Source organism: Nanorana parkeri, unplaced genomic scaffold (assembly GCF_000935625.1).
Source record: "Nanorana parkeri isolate BGI_ZX_2015 unplaced genomic scaffold, ASM93562v1 scaffold1398, whole genome shotgun sequence".
Lineage (NCBI taxonomy): Eukaryota > Metazoa > Chordata > Amphibia > Anura > Dicroglossidae > Nanorana > Nanorana parkeri.
In genome coordinates, this window is record NW_017307666.1 from 206,343 (window position 1) to 225,219 (window position 18,877).

At 39.8% G+C, this 18,877-nt stretch overlaps 1 protein-coding gene across 1 annotated transcript in view; it reads right to left on the reverse strand.

The window, feature by feature from the left end:
* LOC108798080 (spectrin beta chain, non-erythrocytic 1-like) overlaps window positions 1–18,877 on the reverse strand; it is a 266,531-nt gene that overhangs the window by 71,267 nt on the left and 176,387 nt on the right. The window contains 6 exon segments of the mRNA XM_018569793.1: window positions 1,283–1,470; window positions 2,579–2,691; window positions 3,232–3,347; window positions 3,610–3,690; window positions 4,646–4,737; window positions 5,769–5,942. Coding sequence (XP_018425295.1) covers window positions 1,283–1,470; window positions 2,579–2,691; window positions 3,232–3,347; window positions 3,610–3,690; window positions 4,646–4,737; window positions 5,769–5,942 — 764 coding nt within the window.

Consider the following 18,877-nt stretch of genomic DNA (forward strand, 5'->3'; position numbering starts at 1 on the left):
AAAAAAAAAAAAAAGCTACCCATCTTGAAAAACATTTTTGGGCCCATGAATAGATTTAGACAGAATAACCTACTAAAATGTTGTTGTGGGTTTTTTTTTTTTTAGACATATTGTTTGCAAATATTTTGTGATTTGTTTTTTAGTTAAGCATGTCTAAAACCTTACAGTCCAATAAAAGAAGTCATATCTGTTGTGGAAGCCATCATAAGCTCGGGACTCTGGCAATGTTAGTTAGAGGTAATCTAACCTAAGTAGATTGAAGTATAGCTTATATTTTGGATCTTATTTGTGCATGAGTTAGAGTATATCTAGAAGATATTTTTGAGCAGTATACATTTTTATCTGTTGCTTAACATATATCTCCGTAGAATTGGAAAGTGTTTATTCTGTTTTGTTGGAAAACAAGATATTTTCAAAATAATATTACAGTACAATAGTGACGCAGGTAAACCATTGAAAGAAGCACATTTGAATTTTACTATTTAAAATGTTTAAACAAGAAGCCAGTCAAGACCTAGAAAAAGTTGCTGAAAGCAAAACATTTAATGAAGTAAAGATTATAGCAATAAGTAAATGCTTTTGTTACCATCAACAAGAGATTTGGCATGGCAGAGCATGCAGGATTATGGACAGATGGATATATACAGCTAGGGCAGCTCACAAACACAGGTAGGATGTTGATTCAGGCGGAAATCCAAATATTTTGAGGAAGATAAATTCCCACTTAGAAGTATCTTAGAAACTTGTTCAAATATGAAATGTGTTTGGCTTTTCATGTAGTTCAAGAGCCACCTGGCTATTTTTACAAGATGTTTTGACACACTAACAGCTGGCTAACTTCTCTTATGCGCTTAAAAACGATTCTTTGAATCCTAAATGTTTAAATTCTGGATATATCTTTGTATATTTTATATATTAGATTTGCAGAATTAATATTAGATTGCAGAAAAGATTTTGGAAGAATAAAAAATTTCAACTGTTTTGGCACAAAGAGGGCTTATCACTGTTGATGCAAAATTCAATGTCTGTCACTACAGCTTACTGACCTGTTAGGCACATTAACCTTCACGCACTAGCATTCTAGCATAGGATGAAGTATTTTATATCAAAATCATAGCTTAACATTGCCAGCTTCCCTGTTGCTCCACTGTGTCTGTGAATGTTCACATTAGAAAGATACGACTATTTTTGTTAGTCTTTCACCTTTAAAAGTCTATATGTTCTTCACTGTCAGTTACTAATAACCAAATTTAAAAGGAAGGATTAAAACAGAAATACTCACTTAGGAGGCTTTTCTACTGTGCGGTAGGTGTTAAAGGCTTGCAGCTGGTTTTGAACACCACTTAAAGAGTTGGCCAACTTCCTATCGTTGAGTGTAATGATCATCTGCTCAATCCATTGCAGAAGCTCAGATGCCAAGTGCTCATAGTTTTCAATTAGCTGATCCGCTTCAATGGCATGATCCAGTACCTGTGAAGTTAAAAGAATAGCAATGGACAAATTTTATAATGAGATGCAACAATTAATTGCAATCATTCTGATTTCACCTTCCTGCAGTAGAATATGTAAAAGGTGTAATTAGTGAACTGTTATGGGTTACCACACATTGCATATAGTAATTTCAACAGATGACAAATGCGCATGTCAAAAATACAAAGGTGGTCGTCATGCATACAATATAGTTGTGTATTGGTTGAAACACATGGGCTGCCTGTGCTCTGTCAGCTGCCATGCTTTCATAACCTATTGGCTTTGTGCTTGTACTAGATCCATGGTAAAGAAAGATAGTGACAAAATAAAAAGAGAAGGAAAGCGCAAGGGCCCATTCACACTGCATTTCTGTGGACGGACTACAGTACTGCGAGAGCGCCAGTAGTGTGGGTTGTAAAGGATAATTGAATCAGACATACATAGTATAGTGCAGTTAACTAGATCCACTCAGAAAATAGGATAAAATTACTCAATAAAATCCCAAAGAAAACGTTGCTTTTAATGCCTACAACAGTGGGCAAAGAATATGTATAAGAAAGAAAAATCACAGATTATATGGACCAAGATGATGTTCAGGGAAAAGTTTGAAAAAAAAAATCCAATGCTTTATTTATACTTTTAATGTACCAAAAATATGATGCTAATGGATGCGTGTCTGCATGTCTTATCAGGTTTTCCCCTCCAAAATTTGCATGCCTAGAATGTTCAATGCTTAGATTTGAAATGAGACATTTTGAAACAGGAGCAAACCATTTGCTTATTTTTACATACTATATTGAATTTAAAACAAAATGTAATTGGACATTTACGGGAGCTTACAAGAAGCCAAGCTCTCAAATGACTAAAAAGTAAAAACCCCTTTCCTACAATTCTTTGTTTCAGTCTTATAAAAAAATAATTGTACAAACAGAATAATTATGCAAGTACATGCCCCAAAAGCCATGGCGGGTGCATACTTCTTGCCTGATGGGGATTACTACAAACCCGTGGCAATGTATACTCATTAAAATGCAAAATAATCAAATGGTTGGTCAATTTTATTATTTATCCAAAAAACAACAAGTGTAAAGCATATGTAATATGATACCTTTCCAATACGTTTTCCCTCAACTGCCAGAGCCTTCATTTTAGAAAAATAATGATAAAATGTCGCCACATAGGTAATAATGGACTTCTCATCTGGTTGATCCACATTTACATCTGAAAATAAATAAAACAAATAAAATAAAAAAACATGTTTAAACAAAAAAAAAAAACCACATACATTTATCCCAATTACTTTTTGCTAGTCTGGATAAAGAGATTAGAGTTTGGAGAGTCAAGTTTTTACTGCTCTCTCTGTCCCAGTCAGAGAGATTTTTGCCTTGCCACTTCCTGTTCGTTTTATGGGAGTATGGTTAGGACTTCTATCAGGTTTTCACAAATGCAGAACAGGATACAAGTAGAAATCTCCCCAATAAGGGAAACCGCCATAAAACTGAACATGCAACACAAATGGTAAAATGCACATTGAGTTGAACATTTACTAAAGTCCCACCCAAAAAGATATGTTTTCTGAAAGCAGATAATCTGTCAAATAAAAAGATAACCGTCTCATTTTTTAATGCTGTACAATACGTTTCTGAAATCTATGCTCTCAGTTTAAAAAAAAAAATGTTTTATCATACACAACGTCAACTACTGGTACTAAACAGTCACTTGTACTTCCCTAAAAATGAGACAGAGTACACATTCTTATACCTTCAGGGTCCAGAAGTTTAGTAAGGCCCAGCTCTCTCTCAGCAGTGTTAAATGCATTTTGCAGGTTGTGATGTGCATTGGATTTCTTCAGTGTGTCAAATTCAATGAGGTCTGGCCTTGGAGTGAACACCACAGTACAACATTAAACACATGTATAGATACAAAGTACAAAACACACTTGTAAATACTTATTTATTCCATACAAGATCCTAATCACATCCTCCGTTTTATCATTGCAGAATTCAGAATACATATTATAACATTTAAGTCCTAAAGTTTTGTTCAGCTGAAATAATTTCCAAATGTACTTTACAAAGCAACTTTCCATAACTTTAATGCTTTTTATCTAAACAACTGCTTTCATAAACAGATGCTGACCTGTGCTTGTGTACAATGGCATTAAATGCAAGACCATCACGCCAGCTTGTTGTGAAATTATGAACATTGACATTAGGATATCTGAAAGAGAAAAAAACATTTTTATTTGGGTTTGCAAAATTAAGTCAGTCATTCTATTGCGCTTAGCTTTGAGCATCAAAATGCCCAGGCACTTAATGAATAAATGATCTGTCAGATTAGAGTACCTGATCTGTCAGATTAGAGTACCTATCGTGAATACTACTTTATATGATAGATTAGATACATACAGTGAATAATTATATTATGCGTTATCTTAGGTCACCACTTTGGTATGTTTAGTTCCTTATTTGTGCAATGAGCTATTGAAGACAGCACATTTACAATTATTGTAAAGATTCAATACAGCCTTTGCAACAGATTTCTAGTGTTTTTGTTGTTATAAGTGTAGCACCAAATTAATGCAAGTCTTGCAACTTTTTCCTTGCTGGATCCGACACGTGCAACATATTCAAGAAGTTCTTGTTTGTGACAGTTTACTAATATGCCGCTATGGCTACGACAAATTAACAAATACCACCAGATTGGAGATAAGAAAAATGGAGATAAATAAGACCAATGTCATTTTGGAACAGGGCTGTGTGACCAACCCATCCCCTGGCAGTAGTTTCTAGGATGCTGTAGGCAGCACAGCTTCCTTGGATGCTAGGATGTTCTCAGCTGCACAGCATCCTTGGTTGCTAGGACACTGTTGGTCACACAGCACCATAACAACCAAGCACCCTGTACAAGAGTCAAAGCAACCAATGACAATGTACGCCTAAGGCTGAGTATGCACTGAAAACTGAAATGTCTGCGGTATGGACACTCCAGACTCAGTGCTGCCGCCCTACCCCATGCCTCCATGTGAAAGATCCATGTACCGGTTTCTGACAGGTACATTAATTTGTCACAGGCAAAGACATTTGTTGTGCAGAGGTATGACAATTCTAAAGAATGTTTATGAATTCCAGGAACTGTCTTTAGCACTCTTGAATTGGTTTCCAGATATGCTCACCCAGCAGTTTTCATCTGACACCAGAGCAATAAGGCATCTTTAGCCGACTTCTTTTCTTTGTTGTCTTCTGTCGCAACACTAATATCTTGGATCTAAAAAGAAATACATTAAAGGTAGCTTATTATAAAAATAAAAAAACTGCTCTCTCAAAGAATATTTCTAAATTACAAATTTAAAAAATAAATAAAAACAATACTAAGCAGAATGGCATTTATGTTAAACATTGTTCACAGGGGATGGATAGATGCATTAACACTGTCACCAATAGAGCTTTCTTTATTTGAACCAGAACACGATGTGTGTGGACCTTCACATGAACATCTATAGCTACATACTATCCATCTATCTCTATATATCTATATCACAGACCCCAACTTTAAAACCCACAGCCTCAACAACTCAAAAGGAAGCAAAGTGCAACAAGGGTGAAGCTGCTTAAAGTTTTGTCCACAGCAAGGGCTGCTAGAGAGAGTTGTAAATGGTATTTAGAACTTAATTCCAGGGGATTGGCTGTGGGGTATGGAACTCTGCCATCTCCAAGTAGGCAGTTAGGGAGAAGTGGCTAAGGTGAGCAGATATCACTGCCTGTTGTCAGATGGTGTGTTTGAGAAAAGGTATTCAGACAGCTCTTCCATCTGTATACAAGCATGGGTTGAACTATCCCGATCACCATGAAGGGATCTTTATGTGTGTAAATAGGATCTGAGAGGGATAGGCAGAATTTGACACTGAGCTTCCTAAAGCCTATTTGAGGTTGGAAGCCAGCTAGCTTTAAAAAATAGACTACTATAAAAGGTTTCTCTTGAAGACACTAAAACTATAGTGGAATTAGTGGGAGGATCCCTTAGCTTAGAGAGCTGCAGTTTGACAATTCAGTTGATGATTTAAGAGGCCCAGTGTACTTCACAATAGGGAGCGGAGAATAGCATTATACCTGCCCTGTGAATTTCTGGATGCCAGTACTGAGCCAGTTTTAAGTGCAATGTCTTAGCCTGTAACCTATATGTGTATGTATAAACCTCTCATTACACCACTATGGCTATGTAAATAATCTGTATTTACACTAGGTGTTAGTGATCCCTTGTTTCTGAAAAATTGAGATTTTTGCTTTGTGCAACATTACCTGAAATCGAAGAATAATGGTCCATATAAGCCCTAGCGTCAGTCTGTGATTGCCATCCACAATGTCATGCGACCCCATATTCTCCAAATGTACTTTCTGTTCCTTTAAGAACTGTAGTGCTTTATCAACATTTTCAAGGCAATGGATACGCATGCGACCCTTTGTGGGCTTAGGCTGTAAGAAATGAAATAACACAAAGCATATAAGGAGAAACGACAAAACAGTCTTTACAAGAAAGCTTGTTCTACTCAAAAAAAATTATCTCCATCTCCATCCATCCATCCAGGTACAATACAACTCAGCTGCAGTAGCCATCTCAGTTTGCTCCTTAAAAAAAGAACTGAGAACTATGAGATGAGTGATTTCCACTCACCTCATAGTTCTAGCCGACCTGTGACAATGAGACTGTCACAGGTCGGCTCAGTAGATCGGGAGGTGAGCGAACAGATACGGGCGTTCGCTCACCTCTCGAATCCCGGCACAATTGTCGGGACCCGCTTCAGCTGCGGTGTCTCAGTATACCGCGAGCTACAGCTCGCGGTATACGGAGCCTAGGGTGACAGGAGGACGCTAGTTTGTGTCCTCCCGTTACCCTGAGAACTATGGGGAAAAGACTTAACCCCATAGTTCTCCTTTAAGAACTATCGAGTGAAAGGGATAACCTCAGGGTTGGGATTAACATAGGGGCGGGTGGAGCTGCCGCTCCAGGCCCACCCCTGTAAATAGGCCCAGCCGTCCCACCATCTGCATTGCTGTATAATGTATTGCTGGGGTTTGCAGTACTCTATAGCTGGGGGAATTCTGCAGTGCTTAATGTATTGCTGGGATTTGTAGTCTTCAATAGCCAGTGCAATTCTGCATTGCTTTATATGTGTATTGCTGAGATTTGTAGTCCTCTATAGTTGGTGGCATTATTCTGCATTGCTGTATAATTTATTGCTAGGATTTGTAGTCCTCTATAGTTGGCGGTATTCTGCATTGCTGAGATTTGTAGTCTCTACAACTTGGAGTCAGTGGCAGTTCTACCAGGCTCACAGCTTCAGCCGGGCTTTGGCGCTCCACCACTGACTCCAAGCTGTAGAGAGACTACAAATCACAGCCTGGACAGGAGGAAGAGGGCCCTTGGTGACAGTCGACATCTCCATAAAAAGGCCCACCGAAATTCTCAGCACCAGGCCCATGATGCTCTTAATCCGGCCCTGGATAGCCTGATAGAAGTTTGTTTACATTACACCCTATAATGTTAATTTACCAATTGCCACTTCAGTCTGTTTCTTCTTAAGCCTACAAAGAGAAACAGCTAGGCTATATGATAAGGCATTATACACAATGGGGGGAATTTAGCAAAGCTGGAGCAGTTGCCTCTGGCAACCATAAGTTTCTAGAGTGGATGTTCAAAGCCTAACTGAAGAGAGAAGCTCAATAATCACTATGAACAACTGTTTCAGATTCTGTCTGCTACAGTTTTGATGCATTCCCCTTAATTCCTTTATTCATTCAAATGCCAATTGAAAAGGAAAGTATAGTGGGGCGGATTTATGAAAACTGGAGCAGACAAAATCTGGAGCAGTTGCCTATAGTAACCAATAAGCTTATCTCTTTAATTTGTTCAGTTGAGCTTTGAAAATGATAAATAGAAGCCAAATGGTTACTCAGATTCTGTCTGCTCCTGTTTTGATGAGTTCCGCTCACAGCATTTTAAGGCAACACAATGATTAATTATTGAATTGTATGCCTGAAAGAATCTTTTGATGTGACTTGCTCATTTTAACAAACTTGTGCTCACATATTTTTGTTACTGCATCAAATATAGCAATTTGAAGGACATCCACTAGAGGGCAAAGATAATTCTTTATGAATGCTCAGAGAAGATATTAGCCACACAGGTCATTGTTCTTTTTCAGGCTCTATTCACATATGGCGTTTCCGTTTTCTGCACAGAAAACAAATTTTTTAAATATGCGCAGATTTTGCACATTTGTGGCTATTACTATAGCCGCAAAAGTGTCGAATCCACCCCTAAAATCACATTCAGACTTTTTTGCGGGAAGCCTGAATGATGCACATTGGAATACATTTTTTTTAATGTTTAGCACGTTTCCGTGTGGAAACCGCTCATGTGTGAATGGAGCCTAAAGTGTTGGCTGATTGATAGGAGTATATAAATGTTTTCACTAGAGGTGCACAGAAATGCAAATTTCAAAACCGAAACGAAACCGAAATAAAAAAAATGTCAGGCCGAAACCGAAAATGCTTTTATTTTAACTTTTTCCAATTTTTTAAAATAATTTTATTTACTTTTTAATTTTTTATGACATATTTTTTTTTTTAACTTTACTTTTAGGGGCTTCGGGGAAATATTAGGGGTCTAAACAGACCACTGATATTTCCCTTTTAAAATAGAAAAAGAGATTGAGGACACAAAGTCCTCAATCTCTTGTTCTGCAGCCCCTGTTATAAAATAAACAGGAACGAGTGTTCCTGTTCATTCATAACATGAGGACATAGTGTATTTACTATAACCACAATCATGAATGAACAGGAGGTGATGTAGATCACTTTCCATTCATTCATAATTGAGGCTATAGTAAACATACTCTGTCCTAAATTATGTACAAACACTCAGCGATCACTGCTCAGCCTCTTGTGACAGCCGGGACTGTTTGCGCCCACACACCGCTCTGCCGGACTGTGACAGGAGGCTGAGCGGTGTGGGAGGAGAGACGCCGGCTGCTTACAGTGCTCTCCTCACGCAGCGCTCGGCCGCCTGTCACAGTTTCTCTCCTCCCCGCTGGGACACAGAGCAGCGCCCAGCGGGGAGGAAAGAAAGCATGGATGCACCACCATATCGGCCAGAAAATGGCACTTTCCGCATTATGCCAAAAGTGCCATTTTCGGCCGATATGTTTCGACGGCCGATATATATCGGTGCATCCCTAGTTTTCCACACAACATTTTCACCAAATTCGAATCAGATTATAAAATGCATGAATCTTGGGTGAGGGTGGTTTAAAAGCATTTATAAAATAGACCCAATAGTCAAGGTTTGTAGGAGGAGCAAGAAAGCCCACTACTATAGCTAAAAGAATCATTAAAAAGATGGTCCCTGATATCGCCAAATTCATTTGTTAAGCAACATGCTAAATAAACTACTCAACAAAAATTTAAGGAACACTTTGAAAACACATCAGATCTCAATGGAGAAATATATCATGCTGGATATTTACTGGTTACTGGACTGGGTAATGTGTTCGGAACGAAAGGATGCCACATCGTTTGATGGAAATGAAAAATCAACCTACAGAGGGCTGAATTCAAAAAAAGACACCCCAAAAATCAAAGTGAACAGTATGTTGAGAGGCCACCCACGCAATGGGGAAGAGAGTACCATTTGCCCCAGTTTATGTTTGAAGTCTTCAATAAACCAATATCACTGGTCTACAAATTTTGGGAAATTATTGACCTCAGAGATAAAATGTGTTAATTCTTACATATTTTGATTAGATGCATTAGAAAACAGGTGATAATGTGCTGGTTGGCTAATGTTTTCAAGATATTACACAATAAAGATTTAAACACAGGCGAGTATATTTGCTTACAAGGGAGGGATGTGTCGGATGATCATAGAGGACCTCTATGAATAAGCCTACGGGTGAAACATGAGAGGTTGTAGCTGGTTGGGGGTTTGCGGTGCTGGTATTTGCTGCTTTATATTCTTTTATTCACTGTTATACTGGATTTGCTGTCAATTTCAATAAAGTCTATAGTAGTGTGGTCTGTTCGTATACTACTACATCCCAAGGTGGAGACTAAAGAATTGGAGCGGTGAGATTTCCTTGGGCTCTGTAATTTATTGTTCTTTTATTGCAAGGTACATTTGTCTTGGTCAGATCTACGCATCATACAGTTACATCTGGTGGCTTTTGAAAGGGTCATTGCCTAACATTTCCAAGGAACAGTTGCGTGATATTTTACCTCAGAAGCTAAGATGCCTCGAAACTTTCTAAACAACGCAGATCGCTTCTGCTACATTTGCATCTCAAAAGTGCAGTATGACGGCAGTGGTAAAAAAAAAAGGCATACCACCTATATTTTGGATGCAAAATAGGGGATCAGGACAAGAGTTGGGCCCCTCATTATTGTGGCAATACGTGGCTAAACAAGAAAAAGGTCCATGCCTTTCGCAATCCCAATGGTGTGGAGAGAACCCACCAATCATAGTATCGACTGCTTTTTTTGCATGGTTATTGGCATCAATAAAATGATACATTTATAATGATAGGTGTGGCACCATTCTCATTGCTGTATCCCATTTTGCAGAAGTTATGGAGCACAATCGCACATCCCCCTCGTAATTTTGAATTATTTTGATGCAATTTTGACCCGAAGATGTATTTTTGAAAGTGGATCCAATTAATACTCGGGACTTATTTTCCTTTATTAGTGACCCAATTCTGGTAAAATTTAGCCAATTTTCGAGGCGGTCTCCTTGTAGACTAGTGTATTGAACCATATGGACACCAACGTACCCAAATGATACTAAAATAAGCAGATAAAAAACTAGGATTTAAAAAAGGATTTTACTTTGTGGAGGGAAAAAGAAATTAGTTCATGGTATACTCGACAGCACTGAGCTGTTAACCCAGTTAGCTGGAATCTAGTTCGAGTAAAATTTGTGTCCAGGCATCTGCAGCCAGCTTTGCCATATCTCAGAGTGACAGAGAAATTCTTAAGTAAACATCATATATGAGGCGCACTGATTAAGGGCTTGTTAACACCATGTCCTGATCATGTCCAGACCAGAACAGTTTGTACCTGGTCCAAAAAAAAAGCATCCCAATGTATCCCTATACATTCTGGACCCTGTTCACACCAGTGCAGTCTGTTCCGGTCAGGACTTTAAAAAAAAAAAATACTGCCAGTCTCATTTTCTCTAGTCTGGAATGCACTGGAACACATGGAAGCGCATTGAACGCATGCAAACGAACTGAAAAGCACCTGAAAGCCCATTTTAAGCAAAAAGAAAACAGCACCGGAACACAGCAAATTGCTGTAAAATCGTGGTAAAAATGCGTTGCACTGCTTTTGCAGATCTGCTCCAGATATGGTGTGAACATAGCCTCAGAACATCCTGTAGTGCTGTGTACCAACAATTGTAGCCAGTGTATAGGAGCCATGCAACTAAGCATTCTAATGCATAAGCATATTTCCCATTATCCCCTAATTCACTGTTTTGTTTATTTTTGTTTTCTTTTAGGGCCGCTTCACACCACAAAGTCTGCGTTCCAGAGCGTTTGGCCTCTGGAACGCAAGCCGGCTGGCTCCCTGCGTTCAGGGGCGGGTGGGGGTGTGGCAGAGCATTGAAGTCAATGGCACCGCAGCCACACTGCCCACCCACTGTGTGATTGGCCGCACCTGAACGCATGGCACATTAGTGCCTGCGTTCAAGTCCAGTGCGATCTGCAAAAACGCAGACTTTGTGGTGTGAACTGGACCTTAACAAGACATTATATTTTTTTAACCGCAACCCGGCCGGCCGTTGTATTAGAACGGCCGGGAGCTTCCTGGATGTAACAGGCCACCTAAAGACGGTCCGTTAGCCCCCGCCCACTCACGTGTGAGCGGGGAAACTGTCATACTTTAAAAACAGGCAGCGATGCCTGTTTATATACAAGCAATCCGCCGGCTATAGAGCCAACAGATCGTTTTTATGAGGTGCCGATCATGCGCCCCCCAGACTTCAATAGAAGCAAATATATGCTATAGCCTGTACCTTTTACTTCTCCAACTATAAAAACCTAAAAGCATATGTCAAGGGGAAAAATAAAAACATAAGCCAAAAACGGGAGAGGTTAATTTACATGCACTTTAACCAACCAAAATTATTGTATTCAAGGAGACAAGAAAACTGCAGAGATGTCTCAATCACTCCGGCACTAGAGTTTAGCGACTGTCCTGAAGGAACCTTCCCTAATTTAACCTTTCCCTACCTACAACAAAATACAAATTTTACAAATGTATACATTGTTACAAAAAATACAAATCTATGCAACATCTAAAAGCACAACATTACTATGTGCCAAAATTAAACCTTGTACATATATGTATAATAAAGGGTGCAAAGAAGTCCCCAAAAAACAATTATTCACTGTGTCATTTAGTCTTCAAACAGTATTCTCAAAAGTGCTCACCAAATCAAGTGCTCCCAACACCTCTTCCACTTATAAATTTGACAAGAACTCACCCCTTAGCTGACCCTTCTGCAAAGCATGGGTCAAACTGCACTTAATACTGCAACCTTATTTCCTGGACCTCCTTTGTTTTTCTTTTCAGGAAAGTGATCCACACAAGGAAACCTCCAAAACATAATTTTTTTTTTCCGTAGGGAGGCGGAGACCGTGATGTTGCCCTGTAGCAGATACGGACACCTGGAAGTGAGCCCAATAACAAGTTGTATACTTTGGTGAAGTGTGCACACTGTCCACATGTCCATGTACTTATAAAAAAGATTTTTGTACATACCGTAAAAACCTTTTCCTTCAAGTCCATTGAGGGACACTGGAATGTAGGAATTCATAGACATTTGGGTTATACAGGTGCCTTTATGGGGTTTGGACACCGGTAAACAAAATACATTAAGCAAGCCCCTGTATAACCCAGCTTCCAATTGTAATACCTCATTTTTGTGCACAAGTAGTACAGAAGGCCAGTAGGGGTGGAGATAACGGCGCCCCTCAATGGACTGCTAGAAAAAGATTTTACGCTAAGTACAAAATCTCGTTTCCTTTATCATTCCTTGAGGGACACAGGAATGTAGTGAATCTCAGGACATTATAGACATCCAAAAGCAGTTTAACTGAGGGATGGTCAATAGCCACAGAGGGATCCAAGGGATGGGGCAATCCGATTACAAGTAGTATCTGAAGGTGTCAATGCATGAACAAAGGCTAAACTAAAAACAAAAAGGTTTAAAAACACATCAGGAAATTGCCATGACCAAATAGCAATTTCTGCTTTGGTTTTCTACCTGAAGAATGGGTGTACCTCAACCAATAATGTAAAGGACAACCAATTGCATACAATAAGGAAAACAGGTAGTCAACAATAAAAGGATGTTAAATGGGATAAAGCCAGAAGCCTAGGATACCTAACCCTTGAGTGGAGGGAAGAGAAAGGATGAACAGAAAAGATATGTCCAAAGAAAAAAAAAAAAAAAAAAAAGGACCAACCAGGTAACAGCCAAAGCCTGAAGTGAAAAACCATTAACCAAAAGGTTTGTCCACACAAAAAGACTAACCAGTTACGTGGCCGTTTGTGGTGAAACAGGTTAGTAAAATGTAGCAGACCTTGAGAGGGACCGAGTGGTATCTTGTTGGAGACAAAGTTGTTTTTAGTGGCATCAGAGTGGGGATCTTTGGGATTTAGAGACCGTAACCTTTGAGTTCAGGGAAAGGGAAGGTTAATAAAAATGATGACTGTACCCGATAGACAAGTCATCTCTCAAGAGATGTACATGGCTATAACAAGCCTCTCAGAAGCAATGTAAACAGGAAAGAGAACAAACCATAAACTGGAAAAAAGGGGTAGTAAATCCTAAATCTCTTCAATAAAAAATGTTTTTAAAAAAAAGAAGGGTAAGGTGATGCACAGCAACCATATAAAAAGGAGAGGAAGGAGGCTATGCTGTACTGCAAACTGGCATACAAGGACATCAAGACCGGGAAGATGAGAAGCAGAACCTTCAGCATAGACCCAAAAGGTGTGGTAACTATAGGATAGCCTCTCTAATACATTATTCTATGAATCACGAAGCAAAGCCCCCTTAAAAGGGGGCACATTTTTCCACACAGAAATAAGTAGCCTTATAAGAAGCTACAAAAAAAAAAAAAAAAGAAGGAGTCTATCTTCCAGCAAGTAGATCCCATGAAAGCCTCTGGATTTACACTATCCCACTGAGAGGAACTCTGCAGGTGGGCAACAGAATGTCCTGACCACTGGGCTTGCAGGGATATCTTGTCCCCTTGCCTCTCCTATTTTTCCACCTACAAACACCCATTCATTCTATTTTTTCAATATTTCATATATAAGCCATTAAATACATTGATTTGGTTGATACTATAACTCATTGCTGTGTGTGTAGAAGAATTTTTCTCAACGTATTTCACAGTCAGTGTGGCTTCAGGAGCATATTCTCCAACAATGAGTTATAGTATCAACCAAACCAATTTAATGAATGGATAGAATATGAAATATTGCAAAAATAGAACGAATGAGTGTTTGTAGGTGAAAAGATAGGAGAGGGAAGGGGACAACCTTGAGGGGCTGATTGATTTCATCATGATTTTATGCTTTTACTAAATGATTAATGGATTTTGTTTAATAAAATTTGTTATGCTTTAATGAAGCAGACTCTGTGGATGCCTAAAAATCAATCATGGCATAGGTTTTGTAGAGCGGAGATATAAGGAACTTGTTAAAGTCTTGGTGCGAGAGGGTGCGAGTGTTTGTGTAGGTCGCTTGTTCTCGTCCAGGAACAAAAATAAAGAATACTCACTGGAAACTTGCAGCCAGCTGGCTATTAGACATTCCATTGCTGGAGTGGAGAAGGAGACAGGCTGCAGGGAAGCCAGCCAGTTCCAAGGTTCAGATGAGTATTTCTTTGTAATTTTCGTCTGTAGACGTAAACGAGCACCTAACCCTTGGGGTAGCCCCACTGCAAGCCCCACTAAAAGTTCTTATTTAAGATACAGGCTATTCAAGAGAAGACAGTGAAGATTCTAAAAATCAGAGATTCTAATAGAAGCCTCATGCACACTAAGAAGTGGAGGTCCAGTAGTGTCAGAACTGGATTCTCTTGTAGAAGGCGCATGATTGCAAGAACCCTGTGAGCAAATTGCTCCATTAATTGTGCACAGATCAATAAAAAAAGTGAAGTCAATATCAAGGGTCTGGGGAGGGTGTGGCCAAGGAGAGGATGTTAGTGGACGTGCAGGTGAGAGGCCCGACGTGTTATGTGGCTCCACTTGGCATCCTGCTGCTGCTAAAAAGCCCCGACAAAACCTGTGTTCCGATGCAGGCTGACGGAGCGAGCTGAGCGACCGAGACTTGCGGGTGAGGAGAGAAGGAAGTGCTTGGGCTCTATGGCAGTGCAGTCGGAGGTGTCACCTGGTCAGCTGTGGAGGAGGATGCAGTGTGCCTGAACGGCAAGGCTACAGGGCAGACTGTCCAGCAAAAAATATCCAGAAAGCACAATACAGAGGCCTGAATGTGAAGATCCGGTGAGGGGAGAGTGTCATCTTGAGCTCTGCAAAGGGCTCTGACTGCCAGTGAAGGGTGGGGGGAAAAAAAAAAAAAGGATAATCCCCCAGACATCTGCCAGACACAGCAAGGAAAATCAAAAAAGTGGCGGCAAAACTGTAGAAAGTCGCCAGATCATTATTGACAGGCATGGACACCCCTCTCAAACAAAAAATGTATGGGGGGGAAAAGAAAAATCATGTGCAAGCCTGTTGAAGATGTCTCAGATGCAGATGGGGGAGCAGAAGGGGGGATTGTGGATGGAGTAGGTGGGCAGTTACCTGAACTATGCAGATAACCCTGAGGATCCCACATTAAAAGAGGTGCTCTCAGCAGTACAAGCCTGTAATATGTCCTTGATTTCATTAATTTCTCTTCTCAGACAGGACATGCAAAACAAAAAAAAACAACAATCAGAGAAAGGGTTAATGAAGCAAAAAGGTAGAATCAGTAAATGGAGGATATAAAAAGGTCTGTCGGTGCTGATCTCAAAATGGTAAAAACTAGCTTCTTCCCTTAAACTTGTAGAAATTGAAAGTAGATCAAGACGAAAAAAATATCACAATTATTTACCCGACCATACCGAGGGGTTAAACCCTGTGTCCTTTTCTGAGAAATGGATAACAGAGATAATAGGAAGAGAGTGTTTATCTCCTATGTTTATGATTGAACGAGCACATAGAATTCCTTCACTCCCTCCATTATCAGGAAATCCTCCTAGGACTATGTTGCTCAGACTTTTTAATTAAAGAGATGAGGAAATGATCCTCCGTAATGTCCGTGAGCTGGGCACTGTATCTGTGGCTGGGTGTACACTGAGTGGCCAGATTATTATGACCACCCCATCAGTACTCCGTTGGGCCACGAGATGACTCCACGAGATGTTGAAAGGTGATGCGAGGAATCTGACACCGAATGAGAGCGAGAGAGAGCGCGAATGAGGGAGGGAGAGAGAGCGCGAATGAGGGAGGGAGAGAGAGCGCGAATGAGGGAGGGAGAGAGAGCGCGAATGAGGGAGGGAGAGATGTGATGTCTCTGTTTTGCATCAGTTTCAAGGAAAAAGAGGAAAAGGAGGACGTTATTATGGCATTTTCTGTGGGTTATGCTCTGGTATATGGCTGTGATGCGGATGTTGTAAATGGCTGGGTGTGCATAAACAAAAGTTCTCGATAATATCCTGGAATGTTAGGGGTCTGGGTAATAAAATAAAGCGTTGCGCAGTGTTTTCTTACATTATGACCCAAAAGCCTTCAATAGTTATTTTTACAAGAACCTCATATGGTGGGTGATAATGTGAGGTGGTTAGAGCGCAAGTAATTTCGTATATTCTAGAGAGGGTAACAGAGCTGGTTTGTAAACATATAGCTTTTTCCTGTTTACAGGTTCAATGTGACGAAAAAGACAGATATGTATTCATACGCTGTAAAATCTATGATTTGGAATGTATTTTGGTAAACGTATTACATTCCTCCTCATTCCAATGTGGTACTCCAGAAAATGATTGCTTTTATTAAGGATAAATAAACCTATTCACATTATAGTAATGGGGGACTTTAATAAATTATATGAATATTTGATACGGTACCACACAAACGCTTGCTACACAAGCTGAGGGCTATGGGCATAGATGAGGTGGTGTGTACGTGGATAGAGAACTGGCTACGGGAACGTGTCCAGAGGGTATCTGTAAATGGCACCTTTTCAGACTGGGCTAGTGTAATGAGCGGTGTGCCTCAGGGTTCTGTGCTGGGTCCCATATTGTTCAACTTATTTATTAATGACATCGGGGAGGGTGTTAACAGCGATATTTCCGTGTTTGCGGATGACACCAAAATAGGGAGGGTAATAGACACGGACTTAGACACTATAACATTACAGGAGGACCTGGATAAAATAGGGGAGTGGGCATTAATGTGGCAGATGAGGTTTAATGTCGATAAATGCAAAGTAATGCACTTTGGAATTAAAAATAAACAAATGGGTTATACAATTATGGGTATGCCGCTGGGGAAGTCAGAAATGGAGAAGGATTTGGGGGTCATTGTAGACCACAAACTGAAAGGTAGTTTGCAGTGCCAGGCTGCTGTAAACAAAGCTAGCAGGGTCTTGTCCTGTATTAAAAAGGGGATGTATTGCAGGGACAAGTCTATAATTTTGCCACTTTATAGATCATTGGTTCGACCTCATCTGGAGTACGCGGTCCAGTTCTGGTCACCAGTACTAAGAAAAGATGTCCTTGAGTTGGAAAAAGTCCAGCGAAGGGCAACCAAACTAATTAGGGGTATGGAGGACCAGAGCTACGAGACGAGGCTACTAAATTTAAACATGTTCACATTAGAGGTGAGGAGATTAAGGGGGGATATGATTTCCATGTACAAAATGTTTAATGGTGGTAGCAACATTAGCGATAAACTGTTTAAAATTAACTCCGTTACAAAAACTAGAGGCCATCACCTAAAATTGGTGGAAAAAAAATTCCAGCACAAGGGGCGAAGGGGGTTCTTCACAGTAAGATCAGTTAGGGTCTGGAACTCACTGCCACAGGCGGTGATTTCAGCAAATAATGTGGAATTGTTCAAGAAACTTTTGGACGATTTCTTAAGGGACCGTAATATACAGGGGTACAGGTACTCCTAGAATGAGATCCTAATAGGTTGGACTTGATGGACTAATGTCTTTATTCAACCTCAAATACTATGTAACTATGAATGCACTATTAGATAAATTCCCTGTAACAGGGCACTAGTGAGGTCACTGCATTGTATAATTTTTGTAAAGAGACGGGGTTGTATGATGTGTGGCGTCCGCTGCACCCAGTAGAATAAATCACTAATAATACTAATAAGTCAATTCAAATGTTTTTCTAAAACACATTGGCTAGGATAGATTAAGTTTTATGTTCAAGAGATTTATTACCACTGATTAAATTAGTTGAGATACAACCTAGATCACTTTCTGATCATTCACCAATAGTCAGGGACTCAGGATAATTTAAAATGGGGCTATTATCATAAGTTACCATGGAAATGGAATCCGGGTTGGTTATGTATGTTACCGGATGAGGATAAATTGGGAAGAGAGATCGCTATTCTTAAATACAAATGCAAAGTCAGAGTCACAGGGGATTATATGGGATTCTCTAAAGGCATATATGAGGGGGATATTTTCACAACAGATTAGTAGGGTAAGGAGGAAGTGGAATAAGGAGGAAGAGGCGTGGATAGAAGTGGGCAAGAAGGAAGCCCAGTTGAATAAATTCGGATGAAAAAATGTGTGGAGAATGGTGTAAAGCCCAAGAGCATTTAAAACACATTCAAAAGGAAAAAGGCAACAAATTAATTGTTTGGTAAATCAAAAATACTGGGAAGAGGGGAGAACACTGCGAGATTGCTTGCTCAATTGTCAGTCACAAAATTCTGTTCCATACGTGAAGGAATTTAAAAAGAAGGACCTTGATGGCTGTATTTACATTGTTTAAAAAATAAAAAAAAATAAAAAATCAGTTTTATAAAGCGCTATATACTACGAAAGTAATGCATACAAGAGAGGACATAATCCAGTTTATAGATACTACCGTGTTTCCCCGAAAGTAAGACCTACCCCGAAAGTAAGACCTAGCGCTATCTTCGGGGACTTCTGTAATATAAGACCTACCCCGAAAATAAGACCTAGTTCGGTGGTAGGTCTTATATTACAGAAATCCGCTAGGTCTTACTTTCGGGGTAGCTGCACATAAACTGAATTTTAAGTGTAAAGACCGGCCGCAGCTCCCGCCCCACCCACACGCCCGCCCCCCAGCCGGCTGCAGCTTC